Here is an 18,379-nt window from a genome sequence, read left to right on the forward strand (position 1 = left end):
AACCTAGTAGTTCTTCCTAAACACATCGGAAACTCACATACCACGTGTAATCGATTCAATTTTCAATTCGGATCTTTAGTGTTCAACACAAAAGCAAGATAAGCTTCATACCCTTTTCTCAAGTATTTTCGAACAGCATAATGTAAATTATAGGAAATGAACTATCGACTCTTCCGAATTAACCCAAGAATTTCACCATTTTCACACTTCAACTCAATGAATTTCTTTCCACAATTCACTATCACATCATGTGTAGTCAACCAATCCATACCAAGAATCACATCAAACTCATCAAATGGCAATAGCATGAGATCGGTAGGAAAACAAGAGCCTCTAATCATTAAAGGACAATTTCTACATACCTTATCTACTAATACATGCTTGCCTAATGGATTCGATACTTTAATCACAAATTCAGAGATACTATAGGCATACTTATACTAGGCATCAATTTCATACAAACATAAGAATGAGTTGAACCCGGATCAATCGAGCAATGACATTAATATCATGTAGAGAAAATGTACCGTAATCACATCGGGAGGATGCCTCTTGGCGTGCACGAATAGCATAAGTCATTGCAGGGCTCTAACATCCGGTCTCACAGTAGAATCTCTAGAGGTACCTCATTATTTGCTCCTACTCCCGCTTGCCTCGGTGATCCGCCTCTAGTAGGAGCATTTCCTGATCTAGCACTCTGTGTTACCTCTCGGCTAGCCACTTCGGACATTCTCGTACAAAATGATCTGGAGCACCACATTTATAGCAAACATTTTTGCCTCGCCCGACAAGGACCATAATGAAGTCTACCACACCGTGGACACCTCGATCTACCCTATCGACATTACCTACACTCGTAGTCGAGGTGGTCCGAGCCTTCTGATTCTTAAATCTGCTACCTCTATTTCGACTAGATTGCCCGTCGAAAAGCTAGATCCGTAGAAAACTCTCTAGGCCTCTTGGATGTAGCCCAAATGATCCGCTCATCTGTCTCTTCTTTGTATCTTGTGTCTCTGTCTCAACTTTGCCTTTTCTTTTAATAGCTCCTCGCCTTATAGGCTCTCTCAACTAAAATAACGAACTCTTTTATTTCTAGGACACCCACCGACAATGGATATCATCATTTAACCCATCCTCAAACCTTTTACAGGATAGCCTCGTGGACACACATTCTTGAGCATATTTATCGAGCCTCGACAAATTCACGCTCATAATCGGTCACCATCATATTGCCTTGTTTCAATTCCAGAATTCCTTTCTTTTACGGTAAATAAACCTCTCGATCGATGTACTTTTTACGAAATTCTTCCCGAAAGAAATCCCAAGTGACCTCTCTCTCGGTACAACCGATACAAGTGTCTTCCACCAAGTAGTAGGTCGAGTCTCTAAGAAGTGATACTACACATTTCATACATTCCTGTGTACAAGATAATTCGTCAAAGACTCGATAGTATTTTCTAACCAAAATTCGCGCTCTTTCGCATCATCATCTTTTGTTGCTCGAACTCTTCGCCTCTTGTTTCGATTCTATCAACTGGTGGTTTTTCTCTTACCACTGCATTGTGATTTGGGAAGCTTGAGCTACATGGGTAGCCCGAGAATCATGAGGGGTGGAGGTCTAATCGCCGGATTCGCACGAACGAACTCGGCAAACAAATCATTCAAAGCTCTAAGAGAGCTTCGAGTCACTCCTCCCCGATCAACTATTACTAGCCTATTCTCGATGGCGCTGCCCTTCGTGGAAGCAGCATTACTTTCTACATCATCATCACGGCTCGCCCGGATCCATTACTATAAAACAAAATATTTAAAAAAATCGCCAAGAGTCGTCACACTATCAAAATACAAGTATGGCATGTATAGCTAGAATTTTTCTCACACTAACTGCTCCGAGAACCGACTAAACCTGCTCGATACCAATAAATGTAACACTCCTTACCCGAGACTGTTGCTTTAATCGAGCACGAGGCATTACTAAACTTATTCTATCCCTTAAATAGGTTTAAATTGTTTATTTAAGCATTTCGAATGTGCTACCATTCTGCGTCAGAGTCGCCTAAAATTCATATCTTGAGTTCAAACTCGAAATTAAGATCCGTAAATTTTTCCTGAAACTAGACTCATATATATATCTACTAATTTTTTCATAGATTTTGACTTGGCCAATTAGTACAGTTTATTAGTTAAAGTTTCCCTGTTTCAAAACTCGACTGCACTAACCTCTTGTTACTACGAACCATGTTTCTTCCTGTACAAAATTCATATCACTAAGCTGTTTGTTTCTATTAAAACTAGACTCAACAAGGATTATAACCATAAAAAGTATACCTTCTAATTAGTTTTGTACAATTTATGGTGAATTTCCAAAGTTGAAACAGGGTTCCAGAAATCGCCTCGACCTGTTTCACTAAAACTCAGATATATCATGAAATATAATACCTTTACCTATTTTTCTTATTCCATAAGAAAATAGACATAATAAGATTTAATTTCATATATTATTCATCTTCAAACTATGTTTATACAATTTTAGTGATTTTTCAAAGTTACGTCATTCTTGTTACTTGAATCTGCTTTTTAGGTTACTTTCACATTTTTCATAATTTTCATGTGATAATCACCATTCAATCATACATATTAATAAACATGCATATCATCGGCCATTTTATTAGCTAATCACTAGCAAGTATTTACACATCATTCATTGTTCATATTATACCAAAAGTGGCTAAGTTTCTATACATGCCATACACAAAACAAAACGCCTAATTATACCGAGTTATTTCTTTGATAGTGTGATCGGCCTCCGACGCTTCCTTCGATCCCCGAGTGGCTAGATAAGTACTATAAGAAGAAGAAAATAAAGAGATTAAGCACTAGGCTTAGTAAGCTTACAAGCAAATAAATCACAACATTCAACATAATGGATAATTATGCATAATATCATCTAACATCATAAATTTCTTTACTTCTCAATTTCTATCTTCTTCTTTATTCCCTTACCTTCTTTCTTACCGACCTTTCCTTTTCATAAGTATAATCTACTTTTCCTTTGCTGTTAATTCACTGTAATTTAACTCGTATCCTGACCCGTTGAACCACTCGGAATACTAAGGATACTAGGGTCGCTCTCGCTATCAATATCTCGCCAATGCCATGTCTTTGACATGGACTTACATGAATTATTCCTGCTCCAATGCCATATATAATATGGACTTACATGGCTCAATCCTGTCTCCAAAGCCATATTTCTAATATGGACTTACATGGCTCATTTCGTTCGTCTGTCAACCCTAATATCCTAACATTCCTAGGGTTCAACCGGCTTTCTAACACTTTTCCTCCGTCACTTCACCTTAAATTCAACTTTAAATATTTTCATAACATAAATATATAAATGCTGAAATTGACAATAATAATATAAAATAAAAGAATATTGCATTTATTTATGTAAACTTACCTCGATACAAAATGTGACTAAACTTTACAATTTAGTCCTTTACTTTTCTTTTCCCGATCTACTCTCGAATTTCGCTCTTCTTGATCTATAATAGCAAATTTAGCTTATTTAATATCAACATTTATCAAAACAACCCTTTACTCAAACTTTGGAAAAATTACATTTTTGCCCCTAAACTTTTACATATTTGCACTTTTGCCCCAAGGCTCGTAAATTAAACTTCATCCTATTTTCTTATGTTTTATGACATGCTGATCATTTTTCCCTTCTATGGCAACATCAAATTCACACACTAACATGTACTTATGACTATTAGGTATTCTTACCGATTAAGCCTTTTTACTCGTTTTCACTTAAAACCAAGTAGCACAAGTTGTCTAACATAATTTAAAACCTCATATTCCATCATAAAACATCAAAATACACAAATTTCACCTATGGGTATTTTTCCAAATTTGATTCCTAACTTAAATTATTGCTAGCATAAGCTTTATCGAGCTAACGGACTTCAAAACGTAAAGATCATTAAAAGCGGGCTTGGAATCACTTACTATGAAGCTTGAAAGTTGAAGAAACCCCAGCTATGGAGAGAGGTAAGGTTCTGCTGGTAACTTGAAGAAGATGATACAATTTTATCATCTTTTTTACCTTTTTATTAATGTTAATAACCAAATGACCAAAATGCCCCTCCTTACTAAACTTTCAAAAATTCCTTCCATTTCCTAATTTTGTCCATGAACTTAAAATTGGTCAAATTACCATTTAAGATCTCCTAATTAATATTCCAAAATAATTTCATACTAAAAACTTCTAGAATGTAAGTTTTGCAAATTATTTGATTTAGTCCCTAACCTCAATTTAAGCACTTTATGCATAGAATTTTATCACGAAATTTTCACACAATCATGTAATCATACCATGAACCTCAAAATAATAATAAAATATATATTTTTTTTTACCCTCAATTTGTGGTTTCGCAACCACTGTTCCGTTTAGGCCTTATTTCGGAATGTTACATTCCCGACCGGAAAGAACACCGACCTAAAGCTAAGATGAAATTCAGTTAAGCATGAATTTAATCATACTTTGTATGTTGTGGAAGGTGATTGGGGATAATGGAAGACTTTGGAGAATTGGAAAGGAAAAGTACCTGGAAGGTAATTAGCCCAATTTTATAAAAGAAAGCAAAACCATATGAAAAATGGCAGAATGATTCACGCCAATTTGAAAGAGAAAAAGGAAAGTATTTCAATTCCAAATAGAAGTAGGAATACAAAATAAGGGATGATTTTCAAAGAACAAAATACCCTTATTTATATACATGGGGTTTACTAAAAATAACCTAACTAATTTAATAAAATAAAATAAATAAAAATAAAAATAATATCTTCCTATTTTTGGCTTTTTACAAAGTCAACAAAATCTGATAATTCCTTTGTTTTCTCCATCTTTTTGACTTGGCCCGAATTTAATTTAATAATTGTCTTTCAATTTGGCCTTTTTTGGCTTGTTTTCGACCGATTGCATCCCTGACAAGATTAGATCATAAAAAGCACTTGATTAGCAGGGTTCAATTCAACAATAATCCAAATTAAACACAAAAAATGCAAATTAACATGTTTATCATTCATGGCTTTCAATCATCGATTGATATAGCAACAATCATACATAAATGTATTGGCATACACTTCTCATGGCTTAATCAGGTGATCATACATAGGATAAACGGATCTCCGAACTCCTACAAATATAGAATATAGTCCACCGAGTTGAGTGGGCTGAAGCACATGTTCCCTTATAGCACCTCAAATAACTCATTGAGTGGAGACTCATGCTGAACACTCCCTTATCTACTCCAAACAAATCAGTCCACCTAGAGCCATATGCTCACAATGTCACAAATAAAGTTGAATACCCACAAATATTATGGCATGTCAACTATATCCAATGGATCCACCATGCATGTTGCCAATATATTCAGTCAAACATAACATATAAATCAGTTATTATTGTGCTCAATTTAATGTGACAAGATGCTTATGTGTAACTTGTAACATAACCATTTAGCATCCAATTAAATCAAGCAATTCATTTGCCAATTTCCCATATTCAATTACCAATTGTAATACCAACATATTATGATAAAAAATTTTAGTACACATGCTTTAAATCATCCTTAAAATTAATCTAATTAAATAGCACAACACCACCCAAAAGCTTACTTACTAATTTTTTTCAATACAAATTCAATTTTTGCATATTTAATACCAATAGTGCAAAATCAGCCATGCAACCATAATTAATTAATTGAAATCATTAATTAAGCTACTAATTAAACATAACTGAGGGTCAATTTACCAAATCACCCTTAGAAACACTTACTACACGATTTTATTCTATCACAACAAGTGATCAACTAAGCAATTCCAAGCTTCAATTCCAGTTATCTCGGTCCTCTTCAAGATTCGGAGCTTCAACAGAGGTAAAGTAGACATTACCACCTTTCCAATGATATAATAAACACAATTTTTAATTAACTATACTAATTAAAATTCTCTTACAAAGGTACCTTATTGGATTTGTAACATCAAGTCAAAAACTGGATTCCTCACAAAATTGATCTCTCTAGCCCTCCTAATCACTTACAAACATCAATACTAGACCAAATACACATATACTAAGCATCAATTTCACATTTAAATCAATTTCACAAAAATTCAGAAAATCGGTTCATGAAGATGATGAAATTAACATTTCTTCAAATTACCTCAAAAATCATGTTTAATCTTGATAAATAATACCAAAAACCTTTTAATAGATCCATTTTGAGTTGAAACATCCATTGATTGACGAATTTCCTCTCAAAATTCAAGATCCACTATTAAAGAACCATGTGTTTTTAGAAGAAGATGACATTGATAAAAATCATTTAATTGACTCTCAAATCATGTAAAAATATTTTTAATCTTCATAAAAACAAGTTTAGGATTGAAGATTACCTTTGATTCGCTCTAGATTCGTTGATTGAAAATCTTGATTTAAGAAACTTGAGAAATTTTAGAATATTCTTAGCTACTTTTGAAAATAATTTCGGATGAATTGAGAGTGTATTTTGAAAAGAAAATTGGCTGGATCTATTATTTGATAATAGATCTTTAAAACCATGCAAAGAAAACTAATTTTATAACTTTCTAATTTTATGTAAATGGTGTGAAAAGCAGGTTAGATGCATTGTGCTTAAAACTGAAACAACTCACCAAAAATTTAAAATTTGGGGAATTTGCCTAATTGCTACTCCCACATTTCCCTTACTTTGCCAATTGATTATTTCCCTAAAAAATTTCAAATTTTAAGGTTTATTTGCCAAATAAGTACTCCAAAATTTCCTTATTTTACAATTTAATCTAATTTAATTAATATTTAAATTTAACTTAAATTAACCCCAATAAAAATTATTTAAAATATTTTTCGATCCAAATAATTATTTTCACTAATAATTATTCAATTACTTTAAAATTAATTTTCCAAAAATATTTTTATTTTTTCAGCTTATTGTTTAATTGATTTTAGATGAAATTAACCTTCTAAATTAAATTAAAAATTACTAGAAGCCCCATAAATTCCTAGTTTCACGCTAGGAACTCGAAAAATATACTCAAAACTATTAGACTCGGTTTAGGGATATTACAACTAATCATACATGTTACTCGCTGAGATTGTCCCAAGACGACTCATTTTTGGTACATGATGTGATGGGTGTTGATTTAATGGTTATACACTAAACATCATTCTAATTAAGTAACTTCCCACAAAGATCTACTAAAGTTAGAATGATGGCCAAATGCGAAGCAATTATTAGTACGTGTGAATACTTAAGAAATTAGGTTCACGTATTAATTAGATGGAAATTCATGTTCTTACTAGTTGATTAATATTACCCCAATGTGACTTAATTCAATGTTTGTAGGAATTATCGTTGCAACGACTTACAAATATTTTCAAGATTTAATTTAAACGTATGCATCATCTTAATGCATATTAAATATTGCAAAAGGCTTTTCAAATATTTGTTTAATACAAAAATATTAATTAATGAATATTTTATTTTTAATTTGAAAATGATACTTATTCACTTACTAAACATACTTAGTAACAACAAACTGAATGAAAATAACTAAGGGATAGAATAGGAACTTCATAATTGTTATGAGCTGTGACAAAGAACAAACTGAATGAAAATAAGGAATACAACAGGAATTTCATGATTATCATGAACTGTAACAAACTAAAACAGTTATTGATAATAATTGTTCTCCGATCACTGAAGCCGAGACTAGAAAACGTTGAAAGAAATTTGATAAAGTAGCTCGTTGCTACATTCTAGCAAGCATGACCATCACCTTTTATAAGAATCCATGAAAATAGGTAAAATAGTCGGCAAAGCAATCAAGAGCCTCCATCTTTTTAGCTCGAATAAAATGACTGTCATACCAAAAAGGAAAAAATCCCAATCAAACATGTTCTCATATCCCACTAACAAAGCTCGAGAAATGCTATCCCGAAATATAGAACTTAACATATGATGGACGAAAAGCAAATTTAGGTCCCAAGAAATACTGTCTCAAAGAGCAGAGGAGAGGATCTATCATCTCGACTGCCCAGAACAAAAATGCCCACAACAAATGTCATGTTCAATTGTTGCAGATATTTTGGGGGCGGTGATGAGTTGAGTAACTGTGCTCAAGTAAGGCTGAAATTTCTTGGTTGCCTTTCCATTACAATTTTAATTTTCAGGTCCCCACCCTTCGCCCTCCTCTCTTTCCACCGATTCATAATATATATGCTAGATATTTTGATCACCACCAAGTCTCAGAGAAATTTACATTTAGAAAGAATAAATATTCGAATTTATAAAAAATTATTATGATTAATTAAGATTTGGAACATATATGAATACAATGGATGGAAATGTAATCTATGCAGATTGCGTTCAATTATCCAAAAAGAATGATAATTAAAATTTGGCAGGTGACGGGACCGACCGGAGCAAGAAAATCAAAATGGAAGAGGAAAGAGAGTAGTTCTAGTTTGGGTCCCGCTTCCTCGATTGCTGAGTTAGCGAGACAGAAGCATCTTTCAGTTTCTATGATCTACTACCACTCGCTCATGGCGCGTTATTTTCCAATCTCCCACCAATTCAAACTTCAAAAAGTAGATATTTCATTACACGCTTCTCCACTTGCACTCTTCACCTTTCTCTTTTCCCTTTTTTTTCTCTCTGAATGAGGGAGGGGTAAGGAAGGTAGCTCCTGTCAGAAACACACAGTCGTAACGCCGTTTTCAAGAACATCCTCGAAACGACGACGTAGGTTTTGGTATCCACAGCACGCTGTTAAAAATTTTGGCTCCACCAAACGAAATCGTAGATTAAAAGGAAAAAAAAGTAAGGGAAGGGAAGGGCTAATTATGTCTGTGTGTTTTCGCTTTTATCTAAGTTGTCTTTGTGTCTCACCTTCACGCATGTTATGGACATTTTTTAGGTTTAATGTATGGAAAATGGACTAATTAATTTCTTTTTCTTTTTCCTTTTTGTTTTAGTTTCTTCCTCACTCACTCACTCTCTCAATTCCCAAGGCTCTCACCCTTAAAAACAACCTCCACTTCCTCTAATCAAAATCTTATGTTTTCTTGTCCCTTCCTTCCTCCTCCACTTTCTCTTTTCTAGGGTTTTATTTTATTTATCTTCTTTCGGTTATATATATATTTTTTACCTTTCGTTGTGTTAAATTGAAACCTCAAAGCAAATAGTATTACACATAAAGCGAAAAAAAGAACTGTAAACAAGATTAAAAAAAAAAAACTTTCTGTTAAATTAAATGCCGTGAAATCCATGTGAATCGAGTTGATGGAGCTGAATTTCTTGCTCTGGAAGCCGACTGTTGTCAAGTCACCTCGTCTTTACTTTTTGGGAGGGTTTGAATCAGAGTGAAGGGGAGATCTCAGGGGTTTAGTCTTATTCTACGAAGGATCGAGCATTGATGTAATGTTAATTAAGATTTTATCGTGAAGAGAAGAAAGAATCGTGGCCTCCACAATGCATTTCGCTAAGCTCGATGACTCTCCCATGTTTCGCAAGCAGGTTTCTCTCTCTCGACGTTCTTTACTTAGCTGGAACGAAGTCGAGGACATTGTAGATTTACATACTCCCCCCCCCCCTCCACCCTCCAAAATTGTTTACATATTTAGCTGAATTATTTCAGGTTGCTTATTTTGATTGCCGTTTTTGTAACCTTCAGTGCTTTGTTCCCCTTTGGTTGTCGGAGAAAATAAGGCAAAAGAAACAAAATAAAAGGGGAATATTTTCCCCATTAATTTTATCTTTCTAATGGCTGCTTCAAAGAATTTGGCTAGATCAGCGGTAGTTTTTGTATAATTAATGGTTGTATATTTTGGCATAAAAAATGTTTTGTAGATTTGGGGAGATTTATTTTATTCTAAATAGAGTTGGAGCATGTGCCTAGTTCGATATCTAGCTTGACTATCAGTATCCATGATTGGTGGGTTTAAAAGATTGTGTAAAAAGTGATCCTTGATCTCTCCTGGTTTGCGATAAGATGTATTATCTGAAAATTGAAACTATAGGGCACTGATTTTCATATGATCTCTTATGTTTTCTTAATTTGATGGGATTAAGTTCTCTTTATGAATAGGGTGAGATAAGAATGGAATCACGTTGGAGAATTTTAGTGAACTTTTTATCTCATGAGTATCTTTGTCAAGCGCTAACCTTTACATCCACATTTGTATTTTGTACATGCTGATTATAGTGGGATGGAGTATCTCTTTTTGCTTAAAGACATTCTTTACTTTTACAATTATATTGTAACTGTATTTTCTCATGGATTTGAAAAGTTCTTAATACTTGAGTATCATAATTTTGTGTTCTACGCATAGTAACCTTACTATTTGTCTGATGGACTCTAATGCTAGAGCTTTATGAGATAGTATATCTGTTTAGTTATTTATGGACCATGTATAGATAATTTATAAATTTTATTTGGTGAGACAGATACAATGCATGGAGGAAAGCGCCGAGTTGTTACGTGAGAGAAGCTTAAGGTTTTTCAAAGGATGCCGAAAATACACGTACGTCTATATCTTCAAATGATCTATGAATCTGATTGTTTTAATCAAAACAATATCCCTTTTTACTGAACGAAAGAAGTATATGAGAATGTGACATGGCCAAACTTGAGTTCTAAAATAAATAAAGAAATAGTCCAATATGTCTTTATACTGGGCAAAGTATTTGTTGATTGTTGCTTTATGCCTCTCGAACATAAAGGGTTTCTGTTACTATGTATTAATAGTCATTGCCTATATTTGTTCTCAACTTTCTGCCAGTTTATGGAAGTTTCTTATGTTTTCAACATTCTTTCTTACCTGTAGGTCAAACATATGACAAAAAAAACTGAATGCAACCTTGCATTATAACACAAAAACTTCAATATTTATGTATCCGTTAGTTACTTTTCTTTGGTACTTGACCATGGTTCCATGCTTGTGGTTTTACACCAGGATACTGATACTCGTAAATTTCCTGACTATTACTGTAAAAGCAGTCATATAATTGTAGCTCTCAACTGGAATAGACTTTTTCTTTCCTTTTTTGGTTTCTTCCTCTTAAGAGGGAGGGGGTTGCTACTGCATGCTATTGGAGCCATGAGTTGGGGAAATATTTATTTGCATATTATTTTTCTTTGATTGCAGTGAAGGACTTGGGGAGGGATATGATGGGGACATAGCTTTTGCAAGTGCCCTTGAAATGTTTGGTGGAGGACATAATGACCCTATTAGTGTTGCTTTTGGTGGTATGTATTGTTCTAATTTTGTGCCAAAGTTGTTTATTGTACTTGCTTGAATATTGGTGATAGATTTGCACCTGAAGAGATCAGGCAGTCTTAAGTTTCAGTGGCTTCATTAGTTTTGCTTTCGTGTTCTTCCTATTGTAATAATTGTTGGTTTGATCTCTATAAGACATCGAAATGCCTTTTCTTACTTTCTGCTTTCTCAAAAATTTTCCCGTATCCGACATGTTGTGTATATTATGTTTTGGTATGGCACCATAGCAGTAATTGAACCTTTTTTCCCCTCTTTAGGACCAGTTATGACCAAGTTTACCATAGCATTGAGAGAAATTGGAACATACAAGGAAGTTCTTCGGTCACAGGTAAAGTTCTGAAATATTTTTTGAGCATGAATATCAAATTTATTATGGAGCAATGAAGACCTAAGATAACTGATATTGGATAAATTCAGTTCTTTGACATTCTCCAACTGCTGCTGTAAGAATACTTACTGAAAGAAAATGATTATCTTTCTGATATTTCAGTAGTAAAAAAACTTTGCTTGTTTTCTTCATGTCTATTTAAGACTTTAATGCATTAAATCTTTAAAACCTGTCCTGATGTCCACATTTAAATATTTCTTTTAAAAATTGTGAGAATGCAAATGTTACAACTATATTGACATACGATAATATTATTTCTGAACTACTTTCTTTTCTCTCCAGGTTGAAACCGAGCTAAATGAAAAATTAATGCAGTTTGTCAATAGGGATTTACTTGACGTCAAGGTAACCACCTTTATTGCAAATGAGATTTAAGTTGCCCTACAAAGTAGGGAAGATTTGGAACTAGCTAAAAGCTGGGCAACCTTATCAACTATTGCTATGTAAATTAGTCTTCTTAAGAGAAACATAGGTTGTTTGTTTATTGCTCTGCTATGGATTCATTGACCTTTTAATAATTTGTGTATATTTTTTAGTTTTATCTGTTTTATTTGTTTATCCTTTTGTTTTAAAAGAACTTATCTGAGTGCAGGAAGCACGTAAACGCTTTGACAAGGCTAGTCTCGTTTATGACCAGGTGCTTCAGAAGTTAAATTCATTTTTCCACTGTAGTTTGTTTTCTTGCTTAGTTACATTGCTTGAATATGATATTATAGTCTTGAGCTGGCATAAAATCAAATTTATAGTTATATTGTACCGGATTGAATAATCTTGCAGGCTCGTGAAAAGTTTCTTTCACTCAGGAAAAGCACAAAGAGTAATATTGCCAATGTTTTGGAAGAGGTATCTTGCAAAATGGCTTGATGGTTTATAATTTCATGTACATGACTTTCTTTCCTACATAGATTTCATGTTGATGAATATTTCCTACATATTCTGACATGGTTGGAGTTATTCTAGGAACTTCATAATGCGAGGTCAACATTTGAGCAGGCTCGCTTTAATCTAGTGAGTGAATTGCTAGCAGATGATTTCTGAACTGATGTTGCTGTGACAATTCGAATGTGGTTCAATATATGTGATCACACTATTGTTTTTACAATTACAGGTAACTGCTCTTTCAAATGTTGAAGCTAAAAAGCGATTTGAGTTTCTGGAAGCTGTTAGTGGGACTATGGATGCACATCTTCGATACTTCAAACAGGTTATCTTGTCACAGGACTTCTCAATTTCTTTCACATTGTTTCTATCAACTGGCGAATGCATTGGTCATGATGAAGTTTTTCTGTTTATAGGGCTATGAATTATTGCATCAAATGGAGCCATATATTAATCAGGTTTGTTATTTTAAATTTCCTTCAGACCAAAACATAATTCTATACATCTCTGATTGAGCTGTATTTTCTTCATCCAATTGTTTTACTCAAAGGAAAAAGAAAAATTTTATCCCTATGCTGAATATGGTATCAGTTATTTGAGAGATTAGTCATAGCATGTTATAAGATGCATGGTTAATAGTTGGTATGGCTTTGAATCTAACCAAAGCAAAAAGAAAATTTTTATCTTGTCATTGATGATTCCTATGTCTATGCCTATATATGTGCTAATTGTTGAAATACAAGTCCTGCAGGTCATGACCTATGCACGGCAATCAAGGGAAAGATCCAAATATGACCAGGCAGCTTTAAATGAAAGAATGCAAGAGTACAAACGGCAGGTTGACAGAGAGAGCAGATTGTCTTCTAATGGTTCTAATGGATCTCCTAATGGAGATGGTATACAAGCAATAGGTAGAAGTTCACATAAAATGATAGAGGCAGTAATGCAGTCTGCTGCGAAGGGAAAGGTTTAAAGAAGATTTTAAGTTATCCCAGATTTCTGTTTGTTAGATTTTATTAGTCCTCCTGATGCTTTTGCATCTATGTACTGTATATCTGCATCTGAAACTCTGAATATTCCTACAGGTTCAAACCATTCGACAAGGCTATCTGTCAAAACGTTCATCAAGCTTGAGAGGAGACTGGAAAAGAAGATTTTTTGTCCTTGATAGCCGTGGAATGTTGTATTATTACCGCAAGCAGTGCAGCAAATCATCTGTAAGATTCTTCCTCCTCTCCTGCTTTTTTGAAAAATATTGAAAGTAGGGTGCTTGAAGTGCATTTTGTGATGAAAGCTCTCTTCTGCTCTTCTTGATCTTTCTTGGTGAACAGGGGTCTGGCAGTCAGCTTTCTGGTCAGAGAAATAGCTCTGAACTTGGATCTGGATTATTGGGCCGATGGCTTTCTTCTCATTATCATGGTGGCGTTCATGATGAAAAATCTGTTGCCCATCACACAGTGAATCTGCTTACGTCAACAATTAAAGTTGATGCTGACCAGTCAGATTTGAGGTTTTGTTTTAGGATAATTTCTCCTACAAAGAATTACACCTTGCAGGTATGACCTAGGTGTAGACTGTGTTTCTCATTAGGTGTTAACTTGTGTAGGACTAGGGCTATTATTTGGAAATTGACTGCAATAATGCTTTTTTTGTGCTTGTCAGAGCAGGCAGAGAGTGCACTGGATCAAATGGATTGGATTGAAAAGATAACTGGTGTTATTGCTTCTTTGCTTAGTTCTCAGGCTCCTGAAAGGGTAATTATTTATGTAGCACAATTTTTCTCGTTGCTTCCTTATCAACTTATTGACTGTTGAATTCTTATAAATTTTCAGTGTCTCTCTGCTAGTCCCATGGGAAGTGGTCATCATCGATCTGCCAGTGAGAGTAGTTCATTTGAAAGTTCTGATTTTGATCACACTGCTGTTGAAGAGTATGCCTGTGAGAGAAACCTTGTTAGTGCACATAACGAACGCCAATCAAGAGCCTCACAACATCAGAGGTCCTGTCTAAAAAATGAAAAGCCTATTGATGTACTGCGAAGAGTGTGTGGGAATGACAAATGTGCAGATTGTGGTGCTCCTGAACCTGATTGGGCATCTTTGAATCTGGGTGTTCTTCTTTGTATCGAGTGTTCTGGTGTTCACCGTAATCTTGGTGTTCATATATCAAAGGTGAAGTGAATAGATTATATATGACATTTTTATGCATCCATATGAGAACCTGCGTCTCTCTAAAGAAATATTTTATTGATCAATTGCTCTTTTTTCTTGAATTTTTTTATTTCTAAAGATGAATGGTTCTCGGTAATGAACATGGTAATACAAACAGAATGAAAAGTTATATCTGCTATTGATTGTATTACAGGAATTTGATAATAAAGAGAATAATTAGTCTCGTGTTGGAATTTGTATTTTTTTGGTTACTGTGCAGTATACCGTTTTCCTGCCATGGTGAATTCTTTTAGCTGGATAAAAGCATCCTGAGTAATTTTCAGTGATGTTGCTTTGTCCTTTGTGTAGCTCTTATGTTTTTGTTTGTTCATATTTCAGGTTAGGTCGCTTACTCTTGATGTAAAAGTATGGGACCCATCTGTTATAAGTTTGTTTCAATCTCTGGGCAATACCTTTGCTAACTCAGTTTGGGAGGAATTGTTGCACTCCAGAAATGCTTTCCACGTTGATCTTACCCCAAGGTAAAGAATCTGTTTTTCTTATGATTAAAATACAGTATATGTAGTAATAATAAAAACCAACATAGTTCTCTAGCTATTTGTTACTAATGCTTATTATTGGTGATGAAGCTTTTCCAAGTCTGATAAACCGCAGCTGCTGCTTATGGGAAAACCTTGTCATTCTGATTCTATATCTGTAAAGGAGAAGTTCATTCATGCAAAGGTTAATTTCCTTTGACTGTAGTCTTTACATTTTCTTTACTATTTCCTGTAGTTGCTTATGAGTTAATATAATAGATGTTCTTGTCTATGCATTATTGCATTTTCCTCGAATGTTGGATAACTGTACTTCAATTACGGGTGAGACACGTTCAAGGCATGCTTTTTGGTGAGGTAGTAGGTGCAAAGGGAATGTCTGATTGAAAATCTATTTAATATTCCTAACTTTTATTTATTTTCTTTAAATTTTACCTTTTCATAGTAGAAGAATGGGACAATATCAGACTCTACTTTTTTGAATGTTTGAGTTCTCAACAAAGAACATGAGATTACACGGAAATCGTGCATAATGACCGGCAGAAAAGGGGGGGGGGACAGACTTCTGCATGTTTTATAGAGTAAATTGGACTGTTTCATATACATATTTGACCTTGCTTTACTCAGACAACCTTGCACCGTAGGCAATCTAAGGGTTCTAGCTCCTGCAGTTAGACACTGCTTAGAACACAAACATTAGATAAAAATTAAATTTGGATGGTCTGCTGAACAAATATTAATTCTAGAACTTGAGCAATGTGAATAGTTACTTGTGGCCGTTTCAGCTTAATTTAATAAGAGAGCTGGTTTGGTAGAATTTGTTTGTTTTAAGCTGTCAAAAAATGTAAAGATATCTTCTTGTAATTGTCTGTACTTCCTTCCTTTTAAGCCTTTAAGTTAGGCATAAGGTAACCTTGTGGATAATAGTGGAAGCTTAGACAATCTTCTTCCTCTTAACTCCAGTCGATACATCCTTCACGCTGTGCACTTAATTTGGTGATTCATGAAAACCTAGAATATTCTCAGGCTTGAAGATAAAACATATACTTTTTGTTTTAACAATTTCTAATTATTTGATGTGTGTAAACAATTGAAAGAATTTTCTGTTTTCTTTATGATCTCAGTATGCAGAAAAGCTTTTTGTTTGCAAGCCGAAAGATGAGCAACATCCTCAATCAGTTGCACAACAGATTTGGGAGGGTGTTCGTGTCAATGATAAGAAGGCTGTATACCGTTATATTGTTAATTGTGAAGTAGATTTAAATGCAGTGTATGAACAATCTTCTGGGTCTTCATTAACCCTTGCCAAAGTGATGCTTCTGCAAGAACATACAAATGTCTGTAACAACAGCTCCAGTTACATTACAGGGGATTCATCAGACAGATCCTCTGCTAGCTCTTTCAACTTGGTGGGTACCAGTGAAGGGCAAACCACAGACAATTTGGATGGTTGTACCCTACTTCACCTTGCCTGTGAAACGGGTGACATTGGCATGATTGAACTTCTATTACAATATGGGGCAAATATAAATGTAATGGATTCAAGAGGTCAAGCACCACTTCATCGATGTATTCTCAAGGGCAAGGCTGCGGTTGCTAAATTACTCCTTACCAGGTTACTGGCAGATTCTTTCTAAAATATTGTAATATTTGATTAGTTTTCACGGTCATTAACATGTCGAGTTTATTAACGTGTTGGTTTTCTGCAGGGGAGCAGATCCGCAGGTGTTAAATAGGGAAAATAAAACCCCTGTTGAGCTAGCAGTGGAATCAGATTTTGATGACAGTGAGGTCCTTGCTTTATTATCAGACTCAAACGGGTAACTAGGGTGAAAAGAAAATAAATTGGAGTTTGAGCTGTACCTGAAGTGTGAAATTTGAAAATGCATTCGTGTTGGTTTTTTTGGTGTAATTATAACAATATCTAAAAATTAGAGCCGGTTGTAGTTGAAATGGATGTCCCCTATATTTAGAGGGGTACTAAACAAAAAACAAGTGGGAGGTTGTGCTAGCGCTAGGCTATGTGAAAATTAGTACCCTAGAGGACAAAGATGGTTTTAAAAGCAAGTAAAATGGCCCATCAGCTGACAGCCTTGCTTCAGAGGAGAGGGGAGAGGAGGGGCTGGCTAAAGGGTAAAGGGTAAAGGCTAAAGTAATAAAGCAATGTGGTGTTGTGTTATTTATTAGTTGGATGTAGCTGTTGAGTTGATGTTAGATTTTAGAGTAGTTGGTGTGTTCCTGTACATTTAATTTATATATTATAGTATTGGTGCTTTTTTCTGGTGCCTATAAATAAATATTTTTCGTGGTTGCACTTAAACATATTTTATGTCCTCGTTTATTTTTTATTTTTTTATTTCTCATTTGGATTAGTCTTACGGTTTAGCCGGTGATAAAACGGTATTTCTTTTAAAGAAATCACGAATGACTACAATAGTTCAATTTTTATATTTCTTCAGACATTTGTTAGTTACTATTGTACGCTTTTGTTGGAGACAATGGAGTTTATCCCATCTGCTTTGTATTCATCTGATCCATCTTTTAACTATTTTCTTCTGTTCATTCTCCTCACTTCTTAGCGTGATATTATACTAAATAACAATTTAAAAATTGAAACTAAATTCAAGAATCAGATGAATACAAAGCAAAAGAAAATAGTATGGAGGAAGCTATCATGAAACAGGAAGGAAATGAAGCAAAATCGATTTAAAGGGTAACCAAAGCTATCATGAAACAAGTAAAGAGGAAGGAAATGAAGGCAATCCAAGGGAGAAGCTAAAGAGTTGGTAGCTAATAGGAAGATGGAAACCGAGCTAGTTAAAGCATAAGCGGGAGATGAGAGCCAACAAGAAAGCTATGTTGGGAGCTGCTGAGTTTAATTATCCGCTAGTTTTATGGCTAAGTTGTTTGTTAGCTGACCTAACAATTGTACAGATGTGTAGTTTGGTTATTTCATCTCTAAAAATTACAAATGAACCCGCTTACTTGCTTGTTTTTATACATGTGTGTGTACCAGTCGAATATGAAAGAATTTAATCAAACT

General features: G+C 34.4%; 1 protein-coding gene across 2 annotated transcripts; it reads left to right on the top strand.

Annotated features, from left to right (window-relative positions):
* The first annotated feature begins 7,793 nt into the window (after positions 1 to 7,793).
* On the top strand, positions 7,794 to 17,656 carry LOC108486201 (ADP-ribosylation factor GTPase-activating protein AGD3-like). 2 transcript variants are annotated; one of them, XM_017790101.2, is made up of 20 exons: positions 7,794 to 8,204; positions 8,489 to 8,903; positions 10,530 to 10,606; positions 11,231 to 11,331; positions 11,620 to 11,690; positions 12,033 to 12,095; positions 12,343 to 12,387; positions 12,528 to 12,593; positions 12,711 to 12,758; positions 12,859 to 12,954; positions 13,046 to 13,087; positions 13,381 to 13,596; positions 13,715 to 13,846; positions 13,961 to 14,185; positions 14,297 to 14,383; positions 14,462 to 14,800; positions 15,179 to 15,321; positions 15,430 to 15,523; positions 16,461 to 16,951; positions 17,046 to 17,656. In XM_017790101.2, exons 3-20 carry the CDS (start codon positions 10,539 to 10,541, stop codon positions 17,158 to 17,160), a joined length of 2,442 nt encoding a protein of 813 aa, XP_017645590.1. In that variant the 5' UTR covers positions 7,794 to 8,204; positions 8,489 to 8,903; positions 10,530 to 10,538; the 3' UTR covers positions 17,161 to 17,656. The 2 variants fall into 2 exon arrangements, with proteins under 2 accessions (XP_017645590.1, XP_017645588.1); XM_017790099.2 differs by having other exon boundaries at positions 7,872 to 8,204; positions 8,489 to 9,599.
* Positions 17,657 to 18,379: the final 723 nt, after the last annotated feature.

This window comes from Gossypium arboreum, chromosome 3 (genome assembly GCF_025698485.1).
Source record: "Gossypium arboreum isolate Shixiya-1 chromosome 3, ASM2569848v2, whole genome shotgun sequence".
In the NCBI taxonomy this organism is placed as follows: Eukaryota; Viridiplantae; Streptophyta; class Magnoliopsida; order Malvales; family Malvaceae; genus Gossypium; species Gossypium arboreum.